Genomic DNA, 24,065 nt, shown 5'->3' with positions numbered 1-24,065 from the left:
ATTAAAAAGCATTTTACTGAGTGACGCAACAAAAACAAGAGGCATGTCTCCTTTGCACATTAGACAAAATGTCCAAATGTGATGACATTTTATCACCTGGTTATGAACTGTTTGAGTAATGTTCCTCCCCATGTCTTGAAGGTGTTCATATTGTGTTGTATAAACTCATCTTCTGTCCGAGTCCTATTACTATACCTGAGCTTTCATCATTCAAGTGTTCAGTTTTAAAAGTCTATGCTCCGAAGCCAATAGTTTCTATATTTCATGATCTTGAAGATGCCCCTGTTATGCCGCGAAGTTGAGGGCTTTGTGTTTTCTTGCGAAAATCTCTTTTCTTAAAAGAGCTGAGAAGAATTCTGTATCACTAATGCTCTCCATCTCTTGAGAGCATTTACCTTTCACACTTTGATAACTGAGACTACATACTGTATAAGAAGGCTCAACTCAATGAAAATCACATTCCGTGCCTGTTACAAAGAGACCTTTGTGATCAAGTGTCAAAACCAGTCTGTTTGCTAGACTCGATAACGAACAGTGAGTGCATCGTTTCTCCTACCCCTTGCCTTCCTGTGTCAGCTGCCTGACATCAAAGACCAGCTAATGACTAGGACTGCCATCACTGCAAGTGCTAATTAGCTGTCTTCAAGCTGTTGGGACAGCTGTTTTGGAGGCTAGATCGCAACTTTGTCTAAGGAATCAAAGATGTTTGACACCGACAACGTTTACTTGAAAACAAAAGCTGATGGTAAAAGAGAGATGGAACAGACCACCATACACAATGTAAAGGACCTTTCTTACAATGCTACTAATTAATAAAAATGCAAAGAAACAACAATATATGGATAGGTAAAATATGATGTTTCAGGTAAACACAGAAGTTAAAAGAGCCATTTTCATTAAAAATCAGGAAATGCACTTCTAAAGACTACAAAGCTGAAAGTAAATCCTTTTTATACAATGCAATATTCCAATGACTTATGAACTTTTATTTAAGAATTTAAATTAAGATAAGAAATGTATATTAACCTCTGAATCCTGTACAGTATGTAAATAAAGTTAACTACATTTGCAGTGCTACAACATAAATGTGTCTTCACATGAGCCCCTGTCATATTTCAGATAGGATTCTACTGTATGCTGTTAAAATAATTTTTGAAACACATAAACTGTAGTACATACTATAATAATACCCATGTTGACTTCTATCAATAAAAAATGCAGCCTCTGCCACAGCAGTTTTCTTTAGTTTTCTTTAATGTGAAATGCTCACAAAATAAATTTATGAGCTCAAAACTAGGACTTTAAGCGCAACTGTATACCTGCCAAAGAAAGCTAGCTTTTTTCTCAGTATCATAAGGTCTTACTAAACTGCTTGGAATGGAAAGCTAATATTATAACCTCCTAAAAAACTAGATATAAATCAGTTTCACACATCCAGTATTAAAAGAAGAGATTTTGCTGAGAGAGTACAGAAATCTGCCAGGAGTTATTATCTCCCAGTATTCATCTCCTGGCTTTTACAAGTCACATCCAGGCCAGAAAGGGAGCTGTCATTACATAAAACAGGCTCTACAGAGTCAAGATCTTCATTTAATCTTCATTAAAATACTGATCTGTAGATTAATTTCATTCCAAAAACGGTATTTATATTCCTGTTTGCTAAAATTACAGTAGTTTATTAAACTCAAACAGGCCAACTGAAGTGAAAGATGCCAGTGAGGGAAATCTAGGGCACAATTTATCATCAATACAAGGGAGGCCTGATAAATAAAAAAGATTAAAGGTGTTCAATATTTTTTGCTACACACACCAGCAACAATTCAGAACTCATTGACACCAGAGACAGATTCTTTTCCTTTTTGAAACCAAATAAGAATTTACTTTTTTACTTTTTTATACACCTAACCAACTTGTATTCACAGCCTTTTGGAAGAGGCGTTAGTGGGGCCGGCAGGGGGCGCTCACCCTGCGGTCCATGTGGGTCCTAATGCCCCAGTATAGTGACGGGGACACTATACTGTAAAGAGGCGCCGTCCTTCGGATGAGACTTAAAACCGAGGTCCTGACTCTCCGTGGTCGTTAAAAATCCCAGGGCGTTTCTCGAAAACAGTAGGGGTGTAACCCCGGTGTCCTGGCCAAATTTCCCCATTGGCCTTTACCAATCATGGCCTCCTAATAATCCCCATCTATGAATTGGCTACATTACTCTGCTCTCCTCCCCACTGATAGCTGATGTGTGGGGAGCGGTCTGGCGCACTATGGCTGCCGTCGCATCATCCAGGTAGATGCTGCACATTGGCGGTGTTGGAGGGGAGTCCCCGTTACCTGTAAAGCGCTTTGAGTGGAGTGTCCAGAAAAGCGCTATATAAGTGTAAGCAATTATTATTATTATTATTATTATTTTGTAAGACTTTTCAGCTCCTCTTCTCCAAAGAGTGGAGGAGGACCTGGCCACTCATCTTTAGACAAGCAGCAGTCTTGACAGTGCCTTGCAGGTGACTTTGCCTTGACCAGAGGAGAAGCACGTCTTTCATAGCAAATTTGCAGGTGCCTCCAAGGTTGCAAGAGCAACAGTGTAATTTTCTTTTGGTGGAATTTGAGTAGTCCTAGGGTGAGTAACCCCCAATCTACCCTGAATAGTGGTCAGCCAGTTGTGTACTGTTGCTTGGTAAGACAGTTGACAAGTGCAGTGATTCCCAGCCCTGATCCAGGAGAAACTGAATAGGCTGGTTTTCAGACCAGCTGATCTCTTAAGGTTTCCAAGAAGTTCAGCATATAGAGCTTCATGCAGTCTCTCATCCACTTGCTTGCTATTATGTCTGACTCAACCGGTCTCGGTGGTTGATTAACTAACAATGACCAGACAAAGATGGGAGTGACACTGTATCATATACTGGTTATCCACACTGAGCACTTCTGCAGAGGTCAGATTGGTTACATTCCAGGGAACGAGAAATTGGTACAAGGTTAATACCAATTACAAACCCCAGGTGATATTTTGAGATCTGAAATCAAATGTACTAATTTGCCTCAAATAGAAAGCTGAAATCAGTTTGGCTGCAATTAAAAATTTGGCTGAAGGCGGAGTGTCCCTGCAGGACCAGAGTTGGGAGCCACTGGGTTAGGGACATGGTCCACACTTTGCTAAAGTCGGCAAATACACATTCCAACCGATCAATCAGTCGGTCACTCACAGAAACAGGGAGGAAGCAGACGGAAAGGAGCCCCTCACCCTGTACAATGAGGTAGACACTGGCGACTGTGGCACCCCCTTCGTTGGCAGCGATGCAGTTGTACTCCCCAGCATCACTCGTGGTCACTCTGTGGATCTCCAGGGACATGTTGCTCATGAGGCGGATTCGGGGATCCAGCACTCGAGCGTCCACTCCGCTGCGCTGCCAGGTGAGGTTGTAACGCACCGTGCTGGCTACCAGGCAGGTGAGGATTGCTCTGCCACCCGGAGTGACAGTCACGTTGCTGGGCACATTGATAACAGGAGGGGGCTCTGGAACACAGTGCACACGGATCACATTAGCCTCATGGCTCTGACAACAATAGAAGTATAAAGGCCAGCAATAAGTAATGTCCATGGGCCTGTCTGTTGTTAAAATTGTTTTAGGATGCATATTGTGATTTTTCAGTTCACTGAAGGCAATGTGCAATTCTTTTAGAAAAAAAAACAAGACAAGACAGAAGGCATTATGGCCTCCGACGGCATCGGATTTTAACGTGTTTGTAAAGAGTTTACTCTTTTCAGAGCTCATACAACAACTCGACAAGTTATCATTTCTGAAAAAATAAAATTAGCAGAAAAATAAAGGAAAAATGACTAGAAAATATAATTTATTTAAAGATAAACATTTGAAACCAAACATACAATCACTATGAATTAAGAGCCCTCACGTCTACAATAAATTATCTTTACTTGTATCAGAGAATTCTGCCCTCCTTTTTGTAAACAACAAATCACATAAATCACATTTTTTTCTATCAAATTAGTTTGGCTTATCATTTTTAGGGAAGGAACAAACTGTGGTCCAATGCGTGGAAGAACTTTCTGATTTCAAAGCAAAGAAAATGACTTTTCAGTCATGCCTGGTGGTGTGCTGTGCCACATTGCCAATTAGTTTAAATCATTTTTTAAAATGTAAGCCAGCTGTACTGTACAATACTTTCACATTGAGGAATTTCGTCCACAATACGAGTTTGACAGTGAAGAAAAGAGAAGAAAGAACTGACCCACATTGAGGTGAAAAGTATTACAAGTGTACCACACAAAGAAGTTCAAGTGACCTCTGAGCTAATAAGTTGAGTCAATGTTTCTCACTTAGGAAGGATTATTTTCTTTAGCACTGAATCTCTTTAAGGTCTGCAGTACTATGAGGTTTTGGCATCCTCTTGTTCATTTCTATGAACGCCAAGGAAGACCAAATCAAACAGTTTCAGTTATGTGTTTATTTAAACACTACTGAGTACAATATGGTGTCAGGTTTTGTTGCTGGAGAACCCTAACTTTTGGGCGGCACTTTAACAGGCTGTAGTTCTAAGGTTAAACTAGCCAGAAACTGGAACATAATGTTGTATATTTTACACATAATGGTCTAAGCTCAGCTATTATAAATACTGGTCATACTTTTTCACTGTAGATAATAGAATGCAACTGAAGTTCTTTTTGTTTGCTTGATTGCGTTCATTTTAAATGACACACCAAACATTTGTGTTCCATACAAAAAGTCCTCTAGACATGGCACATGCATTTTGAACTGCATAATGATATGTTCTTTTTTAACAAATTAAAAAATTAACATTAAAAGTTATGCCAGGACAAATATCAGAATGTCAATTTTCCCTTCTGTGAAATTAAATTATCAGCAAGGCAACACGGAAAATGTTTTACTTACAAAATGCCTCAATTTTACCAACATCACTTAAAATTTATTACTGTGTAAACGACAGAATTTTGGAACTAATGACTGTAATTTCCCCAAAATAACATTAGCTCTTTCTTAGGAAGTTCTTGCTGCCTAAAAAAACTCCAATCAGGCTCCAAGTGCAGACTGGAGCTGATTATTGACAATGTTATAAATCCTTGCAGTGGAAAAGATGTGAACTGGACAATTACCCTTAAAAATTCTGAAATGCATATTGCAACAGTCAAGTATCACAGACTGTTACTTTAGGTAGTTCATTAGAGAAATTACTGAAAAATATCACTTTTGTTAGAATTCTCACTGTTGTATGTGTCATTGCTACAATACCATATCTTCTCAGAGGCTTGAATTCACATATATATATTTTTTTTAAGTATCCAAAAATGCATTATTAGAAAACTAATCGGTATGAAGAATGTCCACATTTGGAAGTTTGCTGAAAGCATTCCAAATGACACATTGTCTGCCATCCAAACAATCATATTAGTACCAGATTATTCTCAAGGCCAGATGTTGCTACAGTCTGTGCCTCATTAAGTTGTGAACAAATGCAAAACATGTATTCTACTATGTGGTTGACACTTATTATGAAGAATAATGAAAAAATGGTAACAGAAATCCAGCAGGTAAGAAAAAATGCAATTAAAGACAGGGACTGCATCAAATAATATGCTTTAAACCTTGAAACCCATTGTCTCAGCCCAACTTTGGATTTGTTTAAATTTGTATAGCTCTGCCCTGAGAGACATTATCAGGTTTTATTGAGCATAACACAGATGCCTTTTTTTCTTTTTGCCACATTCCACTTCTCCCTAAAGAGTTTGCACTGGGATAGCCAATGAACCACACTCAGTTATTGTCTGGTTTTCTGCTCTGAAACCTTTACTGATCTTCATCAGACTGAGAGACGAATACTGGGACTGATCCAAAGTAAACCCAGCAATATCTGCCCTATCTAAGCTGAAGTATTTACGTGTGGTTCCTTAACCCTAATCAGATTGTATCTAAAACAGAAAACCTTACAGAGATGGCAAAGAGTAGATCGGCTTTCATCTGAGTCTCTGGGCATGAAACTAATGGATATTCGACCAAAATGACACATGTGATCCATTACCCTCAATTTCACAGTATTTACTTTCAGGACTACATGATATTTATTTAACTCCAAAATGCATTTTAATTTATTTGCATCTGGCATGCTGCTTAATTTTTCTGTTAACTGTACAAAATGAGATTTATGGGCTGTTTCACAGCAAGTGAAATTAAAGATCGTATCGGTCACCTGGCACATGTCATGACGATGCACAATTTAACTTCAGGTCATGAATGTCATGGTGTTGAAACGCTTAAACAAAATGCACTATTTATGAAAAACAGAAGTAAAACACAAAGCAACATTATCAATCTCCCTAACCTGATTGGATTAAAAAGTGTATTATATCAATATTGTAAGAACTGTGCATTAAACCTTGTAATGCACATGTACCTTGAGGAAAATACTAAATCATCTGTTCTAAAATGGTACACAAAGCATCCTAACAAGAAGGCCAACCCAACCTTTCCATCTAACGACACATCACAGAATTCTCCTACCTGAAACATCCAGAAAGGTCTGGGCACGCCCTGTTCCTGCACTGTTGATGGCAATACATTCATAGTAACCTTCGTCACTCAAAGACACACGTTCAATCTCCAAAGTCGCATTTGAAGACTCCCTGCAGATGAAGAAAGTACCCCAAGAAAATATACAAAACAAAATGATTTGGTTAATGCTAAAAAAATACCAACAAAACCCAAATCATTTAAAAATGACTGGGAGGTTTAAACATGTTAAATCCCTTTGCCCTGGGGGAGTAATGTTTTTCAAGCACTATGAAACTGACAACTTTCAATGTGACTTTTCAACTAAAAAATTTAAATTGATGCCTGGAAATGTGACTGCAGCCTGAAAGAAAAGGTACATTATTAGCAGAAAAAAAGTCTGAAACGTCTCTGTGATGATGACATCAACAAGGGCCATCATTTAAAATCTGCTGTGTAGGAAATTAATGAAGATGTAGGAAGAAATGTCTTACTACTGTATATCTCAAGCTAATTTATCATCTTTTACTATGTTTTGCAGTTATGTATCAATGACTATTTATCAGCAGCTCTTAACCAATAAGCTATATACAAACATATGGAAATAATTGCTTTCTGAAACACCTTAATCAAGGCAGTGCTGTGACGACACTGCTTGTTAGCATGCAAGGTCTACTGGGAATTTTCTGTAATGTTTCCAGAATACACCGCATACATAGCAAAGTGTTAGATTACATTCACAATGAAAAAAAGCTGTACAGTCCTGTTCCACTCTAACCAGAATGCAAATTCAAAAATGATTCCAGTTCAGTTTCTTGAATATGTCCAGTAATGTTTACACGTTAAAAAGTTGTCTGTAGAATCTGCCCTCTTGTCTTCTCATTCTGGAATATGTGTGCAGATGTCAAGACAACCAATATCCAATGAGCATTTCATGCTCTGAAGGCCACTGCTGGAAGCCGTATGGCTTAACAGCTCATTCAGAGATGGTATGCTTGTTGTGCCACAGTTTTGGTAAATATCTCCATTTATGCTACCTCAATCCATTTCAATCAATCTATGCACTTATAACTTAATTGGACTATTGGATTCATATTCTTGTGCAAAATGGTACCTGAAAAACTGGTCCACTCCCAATTTAAGGCCATCTCTGCTGAAGCGCAGTGTGAAAGGAATCAGGCTGTCCACAAAACAGGAGATTGAGGCTTTCTGTAAGTAGTAACCTGGAGTTTGCTGAGGCATCATCACCTTGGGAGCATCTGGAAAAACCAAAAGAAAACAATAATGCTATAAGAAAAAACATAGGACGCATTACTCTTTGATAATCCAAGACCGATGCCAAGAATCAGAATTACAGAATGCATTTATAGTTGAAAAGGTTTATCCACATCAGTGGAAACAACTAGAAAACTCCTCTTCCCTTTTTTTGTGCAATGTATTGGAATAATTTAATGTGTTTCCTGGTACATGATGGTATTCTTGAGGTGACCGGTCCATTGGTCATGAAATGCTAGAGACATTTGTAAACCGTAGTCAGTCTACAATCTTGAAAAAGTAGATCATGCACTCAACACAGGTTAAGTTTTGTTGAAAGATTTCTGGTGACCAGAACATAAATCTTTGCAAGGATATGGTCATCAAAACACAGAGCGAGAGATGGTTGTGAAAGATAAGCTGGTCTCACCTGGGATGATGCTGGAGAAAGAGACGCTGGAGACACGCTGGAAAAGGTAGTCGTCTTTGTCGTAGCCAGTGACCTTGATGAAGAAGGCCTCATCGGGAGGTATGAACTCAGTGATGTTCCAGATGCCATAGGGTCTGCGCTCGGGAAAATAGCGGATGGGGAGGGTCTTGAGCACGCTCCCGGAGATGCTGAGGAGCTCCAGGCGGTCAGCTCGAGCCGGGGGCGAGATTCCGGTGGTGTTCAGGAGGATGAAAGTGGGAATGCCTGTAATAAGGAGACACATAAAGGAGGGACATGTTAGAGGATGATGGAGAACAATCTGCTGACAATTTCAAATTTTACCTGATTCACTTTTAACAAGATATTTGAGGTTGTTTGAACTGCTAACTGAAGGAGGTGATACAGTACTGTATATGGATTTTGTATTGGCTTGTAGTATTAAAATTACTGCTTTGTTTATTTTTTTTATATGTTAATCCTGGATTTTAATAAATAAGCAAACATGATGTTCAATAGGCCTGATAGCTGTACAAAAAAGGGGTCAATGACATACTAACTAATACATTAACATGAAAGTTAATAATAATAATTAATAATAATTCCTTACACTTATATAGCACTTTTCTGGACACTCCACTTAAAGCGCTTTACAGGTAATGGGGACTCCCCTCCACCACCACTAATGTGCAGCCCCACCTGGATGATGCGATGGCAGCCACAGTGCGCCAGTACGCTCACCACACACCAGCTCTCAGTGGGGAGAGCACAGTGATGAACCCAATTAGTAGATGGGGAATAATTAGGAGGCCAAGGTTGGAAATTTAGCCAGGACGCTGGGGTAACACCCTTACTCTTTTCGAGGAACGCCTTTGGATTTTTAATGACCACGAGAGTCAGGACCTCTGTTTTATGTCTCATCCGAAGGATGGCGCCTTTTTACAGTATAGTGTCCCCAGACTGCAGAGTGAGTGGCCCCTGCTGGCCCCTTTAATACCTCGTAAGTTAATATGTGTCTAAGGCTAGCAGATTCTTAAATGGATTGTAAAAATGAAGTTATTTTGTCACGCAAGCCTTTTAAGCAGAACAGAGTCTAACCATGCACAGGCCTGCTGGAAGTCTTTTTAAAGTCCAGTGTGGGCTTTCTTGAGAAACCAGCTCTGAAGTCGATGGTGCTCAGCCCCGACATGCGAACTGAGTGTCTTCCACTACTGGAAGTCTGTGGATGAAAAACAGAAGGGAAAATAAATCGATGTTTACATTATTTAGCCATTTTCAAAAGGAAATCAGATGGAAAATGACAGAATTTACCAAACAAATTTTTTGTCACAAAACGACATAGAAATAAAAAATGTAGGCATGACATTTTCAATAAATCTACAGGAATATTAGTCATTTTATGGACACAAGTTTTAATTCAAAATGTCTGTTTTACTTTTAGATTCCCACTCCTTCAATGAATAGCTGCATTGGCATTTATAATACTTCACTCCTTTCCTAAACACATTCTGGCCTTTATACATCATGAAGTATGTATCTGTAAATAGTGTAATATGTGATGATAGAGTGTTTTTGAAGTTTATATTCAGATTCAAGTCTGCAGGAGAGGGTAGCTCATGATTCACATCCAAACATGTGGTACTTTGTTTTATGACCACTTAGATTTATCTCTATCCATCTAGACACCCCCCAAAAAATTCACCTCCTCTGACCTCTTCATGTCATGAAGAGATATAAGCCTGCATTTCAAAAGGGGTATATAGATCATTTCCCATTGACAACAAGAAAGTAAAAAGAAGTTAGAATTTAGAATCTGACATTGACCTGACAGCTTCTGTCGGCCAAAACGAAGTTCAGGAGAAGTGCAAGAAGTACTGTCCCATCTGCATGATAAACAGCAATTACATTTCACATCCTTTTCTGAAGTCATACTCACATCTAATTAAAAACAAATATTAGCGTTTCTAAAGTTCTTTCTCTGTCAAACCACACTCATTCCAAAGTCAATTCCATCTATTTTCAACCGTTCCTGGAAGACCACTTTGTTAACACAAAACAGTAGAGGTATACAGTTCACTGTTTTCAAAGGCAAATCCAAAGATTGTGCCAAAATGCAGGACAGCTGTTCCATGATATTACATTTCATACTCACATGCGTGTGCTTTTTACCATGTAATCTGGATCCCATAACAATATCGGAGCCTAATTCATACCAGCGACACTAATACAAAAAATCAAAATGCAACAAAGTGTGTGTGAAATACAAATTCTAAAGTGAGTGTAATAAAAACGTATTGTACAGCATTATGGAAGGGGGAGCATATAAAAAAATTTTAATATATCAGCGAAATAGGAGAAGTGATTAACAAAGTGTGTTATCTTTCAGATCTTCAAAAGTTTTAATGAAAGCAATTAAACAGCAAACAAGGTTCTGCTCTTTTGTGGTGAGTATTTGCTCATGAATTTGGTCAATAATAAGGTTTAAAATATTTAAAACTAATCAGTTCTTTACTTTGTTCAGCTGTTTAGGTTTTAAAACACAAATCGTGTATATCCTGATTGTTGCTAGGATACATTCTGTGTTTACAGAAAAGCATAAGCCAAACAATTTTGAAAGAAACGTTACAAAACTTTGATTGTTTCAATGGGAAACTCTCATATATCCGTTTCCCACAACAAAGGACTAAACATTTGTTTTGTTAGCAAAGGGACCTCTTTTAGGTTGATATCTTGAAAACTGGATGAGGAAAAAAAGAATTAAAAATGGTAATATCTCACTGTAAATGCACAAACACAATACTGCCATTCCAAGTGTGAAACATTTATTTAATATCGCATTAAATAAATATTCCAAAGTGTTGAAAAGATCTTATTAATTATTTGCAGTTCTGCATATGCCAAGAACATAGCAAAAGTATTTAGCGTGGGGCCTGCACCATTAATAACTTTTATTTTATCACATTCAGATCTTAATACCAAACAAATGATGTTACTTATAATGAGGCCTTTGAAGGAACTTATTAAGACCCGAATGTGCTGGCTTGTGAAAAGACAATGGCTTTCAGGAATTTCTACAGCAACACCCTCCTCAGAGGTTGCAGATGGACACTGAGCCTCCCTGTGGGAATGCAGTTAACATGGCCCAGTGGGGAGTACTGCCTTGGAATCCTTTTCATGAAAGACTGGCTAAAGAGGTCCTCTCTGTAAACAAACCACAAACGCTGCTCAGCAGAAAAACGCACATGATTAAGCTGAAAGACCCCACAGGTTCGGGCCTAAAGATTCGACAGACATGACTCCTCTTTTTCCTCAGGGTAGGTTCTCTATAAGCCTTTACTCTTCATAAAGTCACCGGATCAGGAATCAGATATTTAGTCTTCCGTCACAGAACTAGCGTAACACAGTATGGACATTCAGCCTTCAAAATTGCCCGAGACATTCTCAAAACTGTTCTCAAAGAGCTCTTGAAACTCTTGGATCAATTAACTGCTAATTATCAAACAGGCTAGATGACCTCTTGTTTGTAAACTTTCTAATGTGCTTATTTTCTTCCTAAACATTTGAAGGAACACAACTACAATCAAGCCTGACATTGTACCCATTTTGAAATTAAAGCCCTTTCGACAAAAGAAAGCGTTTTGTGTTTAGAATAAAGATTTCAACAAAATGCTAAAAATGTGTTAAAGAGACTACAAGGCATTTATATCTTTCTGTACAAACCTCTTCAAGACACATGGCTAAATGCCGTAAAGCAAGTCCTCGGGGATGGTTGCATACTTTCGAAATTACAGCCTTCCGAAACTATTATCATGGGTCATAAAATTAAGTAAAGTAAGGTGCCAGGAGCAATCATCACTGGGGTCAATGATCTAGGTGGAAGCTGTCTAAAGACAGTAAGGACTAGGATCTTGTTGGAAGCATACAACCACATTGTAATCTGCTGTAGCCACCATTCAAGGAGTATCTATGATAAGATAAATGTTCAAAGATCAATTTGGGGCTACATGCTCCCTAAAGGATTCCCCTGTTTAAAGCAAGATTAAAAAAGGAATTAAACTTGCTCTCACAGCACATTCTCCTGTTCTTTAAGATGAAATATTATAAAGCATGACCATTCAATTTTAAGTGAGACACAGCAACACAGGTTATTAATGAAAAACACAATGATTGCTGCTTGGAAACTCAGTGATTCACAATCTATTTTTAGACATACAGAATGGTCCGCACTAATTCTGGATTTTGGCAAAGGGAATGGATTGTAAACCTCTAAGAGGCAGACAAAAATAATTCTATAATTTCTCATTAACTTGGCCTTTGAGCCATGCTGGCAGATGAGGACAATGTTTTGTTCCACTGGGATATTTGCCTTCCAGTCTTTAATACTTTTTGTACTTATCAGCAAAGCTTTGGGGTACAATGAAAGATACATGATTTCTATAACAGAAATGTGTTGCTGCTTACTGGATATATTCCCAAAAACTATTCAAGAACATTACAAAGGATGTCTGAAGTGTCTAGCTCATTATGGTCAGGACAACAGTAACAACTGCACAGTTTGGAGTACAAAGTGTCACTGAAATAGATTTGGCAAAAACAGACTCCTTGATATTTAGCAGTCACCAGTTTGATGTTGCTGCTTATTTGGGGTGGTTAAGTATTTCTCAAGGTAAACAGGATTTCTGTTCACCTCCTCCTTATTGTCTTCAGAAAACAACTAATAACATCATACTGTAGGATTACTTCCAAACATAAGAGGGAGCATAAGTCTCATCAACCTATTGGTTCCACCTCCAGGTAACATAAAACCGGAAATTCACACACCACCAGACTTGGAAAGTGGAAGATAGAGTGAAGAAAGGTAAACACTAAAACTGTAAACTAACTAATAAATACTCCAGGGTAATGTATTTTAGTTTCCTGTTGCCATGGTTACAAGAAAGACTGCTTAAGGACATGTGAGCAAAGAGTAAGAAGCAAATTGCAAGAACAATGCCTCATTATGTGAAATTATGCACACCAAACTGGTAAGTTGGTAAATGGGCATCGGTAAACCTATGTGGCATAATGTAGTTGATACTATCTTCCTAACAAAAAGTCTCGATGAAACATAAATTCTGTTAAAAGTGTACTGGCTGGAGGCTCAGGACACGACTCTCTTCCTCAGGCCGTGCAATCATTCAGGCAGGAATCATGACATCATTCCCTCAGCTGCATTTCCCACAAAATGAAAAACCACACAAAAAACCTAATCTACTATTTAACAAATCATCAAAACCAAAGAAACATGCTACCCTCTGGCACCTTCTAGACCTGTCATAACCTAAATAGTATGGCCTTGAATAAATAGTCCTTGTTTACGACTAAATATAATACAGATGAGAGATCGAAAACGTTATTTTTTTTATTCCTTTGTATTAAAGCAGTTTCAGCGACAATACAACCAAAACATCCAGACCTGCCAAATGGCATCACTTACATTCTTGTTGAGCAAAAACTTTAAATCCTTTTGTGTCTGAAAGGAGGAATGCTTAAGAATCCTGTGTTTCAGGGAGCAGAAGCCAGTGATTTACCTTTATGACCCACATCCCCGGCTCTGGGTCCTTGATGTTGATCACCTTGGCCGAGTTGGGGATGTGTAGCAGCTCATTCAGTCCAGCACCCTTCTGTATTTGTTTTCCTGCAGTGATAACGTGATCAAAGCCAGATCAGCCTACGGTATGTCAATGTTCTGATCACCAATCTGGAGTCTGCTTTGTGCTTTTCAATATAAGTACATTCCAATGGTGAAGATCAAATGCAGGTTGAGCTATGTAATCACGGATTCTGGCCCGTGTCATGTGGAGTTCTGTGATACACACAATTAAGTAGCACCAGGGGTGGGGTACTATGAGCTCTCAGTAACACAGCGCCCCCTGTGGCCATTTCCTGCTTAGAGGAATGTGGTGCTGTTGGGCTGTGTTGAAATTCAAGAGGTGTCTATGGATCAGAGGAGTCTTATTCACTCTTCCCTGTGTGCAGTTACAGGGTTCATAACTGTAAGCCAAGACATGAATATCTATTACAAATCAAGCCAGAAGACCAAAAGAACTGGTGATTTAAAATGCTTATTAAAAAAATGGATCACCCTGGACAATTCCACCATGCAGTCAGACGAAGTTGAGAACAAGCCTTACCCTGAGGGTCATGGATCTCAATAACAGGTGCAGGGCCACTCAGTGCCACAGTCACTTCTTTCAGACTGGGATCAAAAGGGATCTGCCAGGTGTTTGAGACGCCTGTGTAGTGATCCGTGGAAAGCAAGTGAACTTTGGAGGACTGCACTGCTTCTTCCACCCATTTCAGCACCTGCAAAAATAGAGGAATATTTTCTTTCTTGTAACAGGAATAGTATATATGTATTTCTAATTTCCGCATTATACAGTTGAACCAAGAAAATGTAAGTTTTGAAAGGCATTTTATGCGTTGAGTATTGTCAGTATTATCATATTGAGTATGATCATTTAGATCATGCAATTTTAGACCAAGACCAAGTGGGAACATGTACTGTAGATGCTGAATAGCAGGGGGGCCAGTATTGACCCTTGGAGAACACCAGACTTAATTAATCCAACTTCAGAACTAAAACCCACGAAAAAAACTAAGTGTCAATGATGACTAAGATAAGAATTAAACTAGAGCCATGTCAGAAACCGCAAATACAGTCTTGAGATGGAAGAGTAAAATGTCATGATTAGCAGTCAGTGTCAAAAGCAGCACTTAAGTTTAGGAGAACTAGGATAACTAGTGAACCAGAATCGGCTGCCATAAGAAAATTGTTAGTAACTTTAACAAGGGCAGTTTCTGTGCTGTGTAATTATCTGAAACTAGATTAGAAGGATTCAAAGAGGTTATTTGCAATGAGGTGATCTCAACAGTATGTTTTCAAATCTTTGCAAAAAAAAGGCGAGTTACATATAGGATGAAGATTATTTAGGTTGTTTAGAGTCATGTTTGTTTTTTTAGTTCACAGGAATAACAGAAGCCATTTTAAAGGCTGTTGGTACCACCAAGAACACATTTATTATGCTGAGGGAGGTAGGAAAGAGGGCTGGAAAACAGCATTGAAATAAAACAGAAGGAATGGGATACAGTAGACAGGTGGTGGATTTCATACGCAATACCAATTTACTAAGGCATGCAGTGTCAATTTGAGAGAAACAACAGTAAAAATAGGCATGCAGGGAGGAGGTATATTAGTGTTAACTGTAGTGGAGAGAATGTGATGCTGAATATTATCAAACTTGGTTGTAAAAACAAGTGTTACAAAGATGGGATGAGGCAGGTACTGTAGTGGGGCAGTCAGCCTTTAGCAATTGACTGATTGTTCAGTTGAGGTATCTAGGATTGTTTAGGTTTTTCTCAATGATATGGGAGAAGCAGCTGGATCTAGCAGACTCCATTGCATCCTTCTATTAAATCAAGACTGTAGATGTATTGTACACTCAAACCAGAAAGACCCCTCCTACAGTCCGTTCTAGTTTGCGGGACACTGCATTGAACTGCTCAGCATACCATGGGGCACGATGAGTACAGGAGATGGATCGGGTTTGAACGCTAAGATAAGATTATCAAGAGTAGTTAAAAGAGAGATATGAAAGGTTTCACCTTGTCATCCAGAGTATCAGAGATAGGAAAGCAAGACAAGGAAGAGAGAGTAGATTCAGCAAATAGTATGTTTAGCAAACATATTCTGGTCAACTGATTACCAGCTGGAAAATGTAATGTAGAAGAAAATGAGACAGGAGACTATAAATCAAAGAAAGCAGCAAAAGCCTGACCTAATTCAAGATAAGTGTGAAATAAAAGTAATTTGACTCCAAGATGTGCCTTTTTAGTGATATGGATTGAGAACAAGTTGTGTGTGACCAAAGTATTCCAACAAGGCTAGAAAATCCTTAACAAAATTGCAATGCTGTGAATCAGTGCGGATATTAAAATCACCCAGAATAAGGATCTTATGAAATCAGAAACATAGCTAAGATAGAAAATCGGCCAACTCGCTTAAATAAGCATCATTGAGTTTCAGTGGTTTATAAACTGTAACAATGACGGCAGACTGAGGAACAGAGACATTTAAAACAGGACACTCAAAAGAAGAATACAGAGGTACAGTAACCAGACTTGCACAGAAAAGTAAGTTACAAATAACAATCAGGTCCCCACCAAGGGCAGAGAGGTGAGATAACTCAGGGAAGCCAAACCTTGGAGGAATAATCTGGTTAAACAGGAGACATTCGTCATTCGTCTGTGCCAGCTTTCAGTCAAGCGCAGAAAGTTGAGTTTTATGTCAGGAATGACATCATTTAGTAAGACAGAACAGGTTTTGAATAAAACAGATTTGGCCAGTCGTGGTGAGGCAGGGGGTTCTGCGAGAAGTTTAGTGTGTTCCAGACACAGAAGGCAGTGTAAATTGTTAAAAAGGGCAGAGTGAGACAATTTAGGGGTGCTGAAAAACAAGTATTTTAACACATCTTGAAGAGATTGGAAGAAAAGAGCTTCCAGAGCTGCGATGATATTAAACTTCATCCGCAGCCACCTACTGGCATGTGTTTTGAGTAATATGTAAATTGTAAACAGTAACTTTGCAATTCACAATGATTTATACCACTTCAGTTATAATGATGATTGAAATGCATAAATGATTAAATAAGAGATTTATACATGGAATTATGCAGAATTTTGAGAAAGCGTTATTTTATAGGAACACAATCCAATTTCTGGCAGTACTGAAATAACAAAAGTAGTTTGATCTGAGCAGGCATTTTAAGTTCATAGTCTCTATCCTTGACAATGAAGACAGAGTGGGACTTGGACTCAATGCAACGAAATCCTTAGTCAGAGAGCCCTTTGTGTTTTAATTCACTGCAAGTGGGGTCATCCCAGGAATGTGTACAAATTTCGGGAATCTACATAGAGACCACGCTTTAATTCCCACTTGGTTACTGTAGGTCACAAAAAGGTCTTTTGCAAAACTCCCATGTCAATTCCAGGCATGTGCCATGGGTGTTAACAGTTTCTCAATAACACACAATTTCTGGAATCTCTTGACAGCTTTTCCTGAGAGGAATTATACAGGCCGGCCATTTAAGTCCATCCCATATGTCATGGTGATCTACATGGAGCAGGCATTGTCAATAAACTTATCTACACTAGCTGAACCATGGACACCTATAAACTATTTGCTGAAAAAGAAGCCGCTACAAAGACAGAGATAAAACACAAATGAGTCAAAACAAGGAATTGGGATCAAAACCTGAGGTTTGAGCAGAAAATCCCCTTTTCTAAGAATGTCCCTCACGTCTGCACATGGCTCCCTTTCAGAAGTGATGCCGTCTAGAACATTTTTACCTCTCTTATCAAGAAGAAATCATTTTTGCAGATATGGTCAACTTCACATAGCAGATAATATCTAGCATATTATTAAAAGCTTATGGGAACTGGACGGACCAGGGATCCATCTACCTGTTTGTCAAATTTAACTACTCAACAGAGATGTAGTGATCTTTTAATGCAATACCTGTCGTTATATTCCTTGTAAATTCCAGGACTTGTTTTATGAGGTTCAGGTTAAAGAAAATATTGCCGAGTTTCAGCCATTAATTCATACATCATTTTAAAATATACCAGAGAAATCACAGTGTTCATTTTAAGTCACACATAAAAGCCCACTCAAAGTTAACATTTTGCAAGATCTAGAGTATCACCGTCAAAATGAGTTATTTTGTAATGTAGATCGTACTCTTTTTGAGATATACATGAGCTAACAAATGGTCTGCAGTAAGAACAGAAAGAAATAAGGGAAAATGAGAGTAGTTATGCACTGAACTGGACATGTGCATCACAATGCATAGAGGAAATCTCATGGGAGAAGGATTTCCTACAACCAAAGAGGTTAAATCAACATCTGTTTTTCTTTCTCCTCAAATGATTGATCTGTGCCGTTAGGAATATCCTTTGAAAGCTATACACCCAAGCAAAAATGATCACGAGACCAAAAACAAACCCCATATGGAGAATCAATTCTTAATAAAAATGTATCACTCAAACTATCTGCTTTTGTAGTCAATAATGACCTTTGAACTGAGATGGCTGGATGACACAAGTGCACATTCAATTGACAGTGGAGGTCTGACTAGGGAAATATTTGGAATTTGGGTGCACAAGGTGATCAGCTTTCAGGAGATGCAATCTGCATTATATTCACTTGCTGTATTATTTCAATAACATACATGATTCAGATTTGTCTCAAGTCTGTATAAGACTAAGTTCAGAAGAAGCATAATTTTATGCACTGGTGTTAAGCAAGATAACATGTTATCTCATGAGTGGTAAATCTTCACAAAAATGTACCTCCTTAGCTTTGTAAGATGTTTTTGTGGGAAATTTCATAGTAGTAAGTTGTATACTTCTATGGCAGGTATGGGTTACGTTAACTGAAGTGTATCTCCTTTTTCTAAAATGATGCTTTGGGAAACAAATGCATTATTTCGTAAAAGTATTTAATAAATTAATCAATGTGACTAACAGAACTCTTGAGAAAATTAGATGTAGTATATAAACAACATTGTTATGCTGAGTGCCTGGAGAAACCACAAGAATGGAAGGAATGAGTTTTGCTTTTAACATCCAAGTAACACTTGTTCAAGTCTTCTCAAGTAACACTTTGTAATTTCCCCGAAAAAACAATAGACTAAGCAGAGTATGGCATGGCCATAAACCACATATCCATCAGTATAATTATCATGGAAAACAGACTTGGGAACACACGCACGGATGGTAGAGGTAAGATCGATATGTTACAAATTGTTAATTAACCCATTCACTTATTAGGCAGGCATACAACTTAATTCTGGCAGGAAGGTATGAAAAAGTAGAACAGAACAGATTAAAAAAAAGAATCATCTAAATAAACAACAATCCTAAACTAAAACTGGCAAAGAAGACCAGGTTTAACACTGTACAGAGAAGAACTGTAGACCCTGAGAAAACCATCACACACCCAAATAAATGCCTATACAGTTCGAACGAGTCCAGATGAAGCCAGCTGAGGATGCCTACCTCATTGACCTGCTTCTTGTCCAAATGGAAGACTTGCCCTGAGCTGGTGGAGGCGATCTCCTCATAGACTTTGTAGCCAATGTGCCCCCGGTCATCGCAGTCTCCTGTCAGCACAAACACCACCTGCACAGCACATAAGACATTCTATTTGGAATATATCTAGGGCTACAAAATATTTTTTTTCTGTCATCTTGGCTACATGTCTTAAAAAACAACAGCAGGGTCTCCACATCTGTGAATTTAACATTCGCCAATTCACTTATTTGGGATTTGGTCTGGGGCCTTGTATGGACGAAGAGCACAGTGGAATGTAATAGCGCCGAAGATTGCAAACTGTGCAACAGGACCCTGAGCGGAGTTTGTAACGAACTCTTGCTTCTGTGTTGGTGGAGTGGAGGAAGACAGGCTGGAGATGACTTTACAGATTCACTGATAGTTTTATTGCCCTTTTAATTACAGTGGGGCATGCTAATGATAGAGGCAGAGAAAGTGTAGGCATCCACTGTACATATGTTGTTTATTTTAACTGATTACTGTTTGTAATTAGTGTTGTTTTATTTTAGTTGATCAGTGTTCTTTTATCGAACTTAAAGCCAATGCATTAGTACTTTAATTATCATATAAAGGAAGGTTACTTATGTCTTTAACCATACAGTACATACTATATACTGTACATGTACAGTATATACAGTAGCAGTGGACGTGGTTGTATAAGAATTTGGTTCTCTACACCAAAACCTTGTAAAAGTTAACACCCCACTGTACATGTTTAACAGATCTTACTGAGTAAGATGGGACTGTTACAGCGATTTTACCCTGTAGGTCTCCCACTATTTTGCAATAGTGGATCTGATGCTTGTCCAGTCAAATCTGGGGTCCAATTACACCAGTTATACATCTCAAGAAAAGGAGTATACATTGGCCACAAAACTCATAATGATGTTAGAACATGAGAAAGGTTACAAACAAGGGGAGACCATTTAACCATTTTAGCGGTTTGGGTTGCTAATAGTTGATGGATTAAAGGATTCTTCTTTAAAGAAGCCAGGATATCATTTTCAACAACATGACAGGATAGCTTGTTCCACCATCCTACTGTACAACGCTTCCTGTGAAGAAGTGCCTCCTGATCTGTCTTAAATGCATCTCTCCTTACTTTCCACACAACTCCATTTACATCATATAAGAACCAAGGAAGAAGTTATTTAACATATACATACTTAAACAGCATGCTCATTTAATGTAACCTCAAATGCTTTGGTTTAAGAGAATAATATGACTGCTCTTAAACAGAAACGTTACCTGTGACTGCTTCTGCTGGATAAGTTGCAGGACTTCGTGTGTGAGCTTGTAATCTTTAGATCGTGCATCTGTGAAGACATAGATGAAGGATCCCGGAAGAGAGATTTCCAAAGCGATCTTGATAGCTCCGATACTCATTTCTGGACAATCCCCTCCACCCTGTATGTAGAAAATGAACACTAAATCAAGTGATCTAACAAAATCTTCAAATTGTGAACCTCTGTGCTTCTGCTCACATTTATAATGTTTATGTTCAAAGCAGCTTAATAACTGATACGTCTAGGTTTTTTTAATATAATACTGGTAGACGTACTGTAGAATAATATTTAATAATCTGTAATAATGTTTTAAATTCGTGAAGACAATTTATAATACTTTTATTACATTTTTTTGTTTTACAAATTTCAATTGCTTGAGACACAACACTGTGTCTTTCTTTACTCCATCGTACTGAAAAAAGACCCACCCTTCCATTTCTGGGCAATCACCGTCCTTTAAGGTCAAGGGAAATGTCTTTTCACATTCTTTGAGGTCTACAACTGAATGAGGAAACTGATGGATATGAGCCAAGTGGCAAAACACATCTGGAAGCAAGTGATCTCTATTAAAACACATGGAATGCGAAGAATACTTTGTCCTGTTCCATCACTGCTGAGTCCTAGCAAAAACCACACATCAACAAACCCTGGAGTGAGACATTAAATGCACCCACTTCCAAAAATGATCCCACAGTCAATTACAAGCATTTCACAGATGCTTCAGAGATGCATTCCTTGGAATTTTCCCGCTAATCGGAGATTCCTTTATTCTTTTCCAAGTTTAGAAAAGAACATTGTTCTTGGAAATCCACAACAGTCAATAACAAGTGTTTTGTGTTGAGGAGAAAAGAATATAACATACAAATTTGAAAGAAACATGCTCTAAGAAACTGGGGAGTGCTGTAATGTATGTCAGTGAGCCAATATGTACTAAGATGATTACATGATGTAATAAAGAACAAAGTCATTACACAAGTCATTGGCTTTTCCTAAGCTGAAAGCCCTCAATGAAAAAATAAACAGATTTTTAAGTATATTGTCACTTATTTCGAGAGAAGAAGCTGTTTCAGTGAAAAGGGTCAAGAGAATGTTAAGTTAGTTAACCTTCTTATTGTGGGCAAGAGGCAGCTTACAACAGTGAAGAGACATTTGTCAGACACAGATGTCTGAAACAGTCATGAAACAGACTGTGTGGGTAAGATAAGAAGGCTTAAATTATGTCTACAAGCCATGGTGCAGAATTCACAGAGCAGTACCAGGGCAGGGTGATTGTTAGTTGGAGTCCAGGAGTTTGAGGCAGGTGTCTGCAGACTTGCAGTGGCAACGGTAAGACACATGACAGTAGTCCTCCAATCAGCACTAACTCTCCTGCCAGGCACCATATCTACTAGTCCTCAGTAGTTCTCACACTGGTACAAGAGTCATTGCTAAAATCCAATCCACTAAAAAATTACAATTTGGGGTGGATATATCATAAAAATGTTCCATTTATAAAAACTGGACCATGCCTGTATATTGAGAACTTACCTGTACAAGGGTGGATATATCATAAAAATGTTCCATTTATAAAAACATGCCTGTATATTGAGAACTTACCTGTACATAGAGCTCCCTGAGTTCATACTGGAACTTCTTTGGATCTGTGGTGATTGTAACAGGTCCGATTTCTACAAAAAAGAAAGAATTCATTCATTATAAAATAACATTTACAGTAGTATTTGACTACCTTAAACGTCCAAATCAAGATGTTCATCAAAACTGAACAACTCAATATTAATTAAGTATTCCTTTAATAATTATTCCTATTTGGTGAAGCTATGTTTTCACGAGCACAAACATTCACGCTGATCTGAAGGAAAAATGATGTCTTCAGACTTTCTATAAAATGCCTAACATTTGCTCATTTGCTTGTGCAGAACTATCCAAAGTTCACACACTTTGAAAATATGAAGGATCCTGGTAGTCCACAGATTCCTCTGTCAGGAATCTCCATTTTCATGATGAAGGAAGCCAATATTATCATTTGGAGATAGGGAAAGTTAGCAATAGGTGTCTGTCAGTCCACCATATGTTTCTGCCTAAGAACAAATTCCAGGGCTCTACACAGAAGGCACAACAGCCTCGAGAATGGATCACTTTCTAAAGTCAGGTTGACAGCTACAGACACTCGCACACATTACACCACTACAGGTCCCCCAACTCTGCCGGTGTTGAATTTCAAGTAATCATTCAGCTGAGATAAATACATTGCTGTATTCCCAGCATCATCGGGGACAGAACCTCAGGATACAGAGACCTGCTCAGTACGCCCCTTTTAAATAACACCACCTCATGATGTCAGCCAAAGTCTTTCTCTTGAAAATGGAACAGGAAAATCGATTCTTTCATCCTCTTCATTCCTTGTTCTATCAGTCCAAATTATGAAGATGAAGAAATAACAGTACTTTTGTTTGTTTTATACAGTAAACACGATTAGACAAAAGATTTAAACACCATCTCAGAGCTAGCAACCTGCTGATTATTATTTGCCTTTTATAGATTTTAGAGTTTTTCATGTTACTTAATATCAGCTTTTTCGCTGGGCAAAAGCGTCTAGTGTCTTTTTGATCAAAGTCAAATTGGAATTGTAGGTCAATCACCATGTTCTTTACATTACGTTTGTTGTGTCTTTTTTTTGCTGAAACAGAAAGAAACTGAGAAATACTAGCAAGGCACATCATTATTAAAAAGAAAAACCTCAGTTCTATATTTTCGAATGCCTTGCATATTATTGGTCTTCATTTCCTCATTCCCAAATTGTTAAGGTAAAGCTAAATCAAATTTAGCCTGAATATTTTACTAGAAATTACAGAAAACAACTACAGCACAACACTCCCTTAAGAATACACCCTGCTGGTACTAATTGACAATGAATCCTTCATCTAGACTAAGGTATCCTTGTAATGAATGTTATCATTTCTAAACTGATCAACTGCTACTCTTTTGTAACTGCACCACATTCTTGGACTAAGAACCATACGGTATACTGCAACTAAGATATGCTGAACATTGTTTGTTTCAGCAAAATAGAACTGTTCAGTGATTTATAACAAAGAGAGATTTTGTCAGTTTTAATCTGTTAAATGTTTTCTGTCCAGTATCAGTAGCCCTGTTCTACAGCTTATTTTGATTCTGATTTTAATGAGCTGTTGAGTTCTTAGGTCAGATTTTTAAATATTTCCATTCACAGAGGGGATGACTTCAGTTATTGCAGCTGTGAAACCCAAGCTTTGGAAGCATTAGTGTTGCTTTCTGCTGAAATAAGTCATTATTCTGCTGGCAAATGAAAATAATGACTGAGTGTATGTTAATAAGTTAATAAGTAGCACTTCCACAGATAATGTACAAATGCTGTCCTTATCAAGACATCTCTATTTAAAATCCTGGTGTTTATAC

The 24,065-nt window shown here is 38.1% G+C and overlaps 1 protein-coding gene across 2 annotated transcripts in view; it reads right to left on the bottom strand.

The window, feature by feature from the left end:
* hmcn1 (hemicentin 1) overlaps positions 1 to 24,065 on the bottom strand; it is a 112,421-nt gene that overhangs the window by 67,434 nt on the left and 20,922 nt on the right. For both annotated transcript variants that reach the window (XM_088598237.1, XM_088598238.1), the window contains exons 2-11: positions 22,227 to 22,297; positions 20,593 to 20,751; positions 19,291 to 19,413; positions 14,367 to 14,538; positions 13,764 to 13,870; positions 9,292 to 9,412; positions 8,197 to 8,460; positions 7,627 to 7,771; positions 6,525 to 6,646; positions 3,233 to 3,505 (exon numbers count right to left, since the gene is read on the bottom strand). In XM_088598237.1, the coding sequence (XP_088454363.1) occupies positions 3,233 to 3,505; positions 6,525 to 6,646; positions 7,627 to 7,771; positions 8,197 to 8,460; positions 9,292 to 9,412; positions 13,764 to 13,870; positions 14,367 to 14,538; positions 19,291 to 19,413; positions 20,593 to 20,751; positions 22,227 to 22,297 (1,557 nt within the window). The remainder of the gene's footprint in view (positions 1 to 3,232; positions 3,506 to 6,524; positions 6,647 to 7,626; positions 7,772 to 8,196; positions 8,461 to 9,291; positions 9,413 to 13,763; positions 13,871 to 14,366; positions 14,539 to 19,290; positions 19,414 to 20,592; positions 20,752 to 22,226; positions 22,298 to 24,065) is intronic.

Source organism: Lepisosteus platostomus, chromosome 11, assembly GCF_059453375.1.
Source record: "Lepisosteus platostomus isolate fLepPlt1 chromosome 11, fLepPlt1.hap1, whole genome shotgun sequence".
Lineage (NCBI taxonomy): Eukaryota > Metazoa > Chordata > Actinopteri > Semionotiformes > Lepisosteidae > Lepisosteus > Lepisosteus platostomus.
Note: the sequence above shows the minus strand (reverse complement) of the source record. Positions and strands in the feature narration are given on the sequence as shown.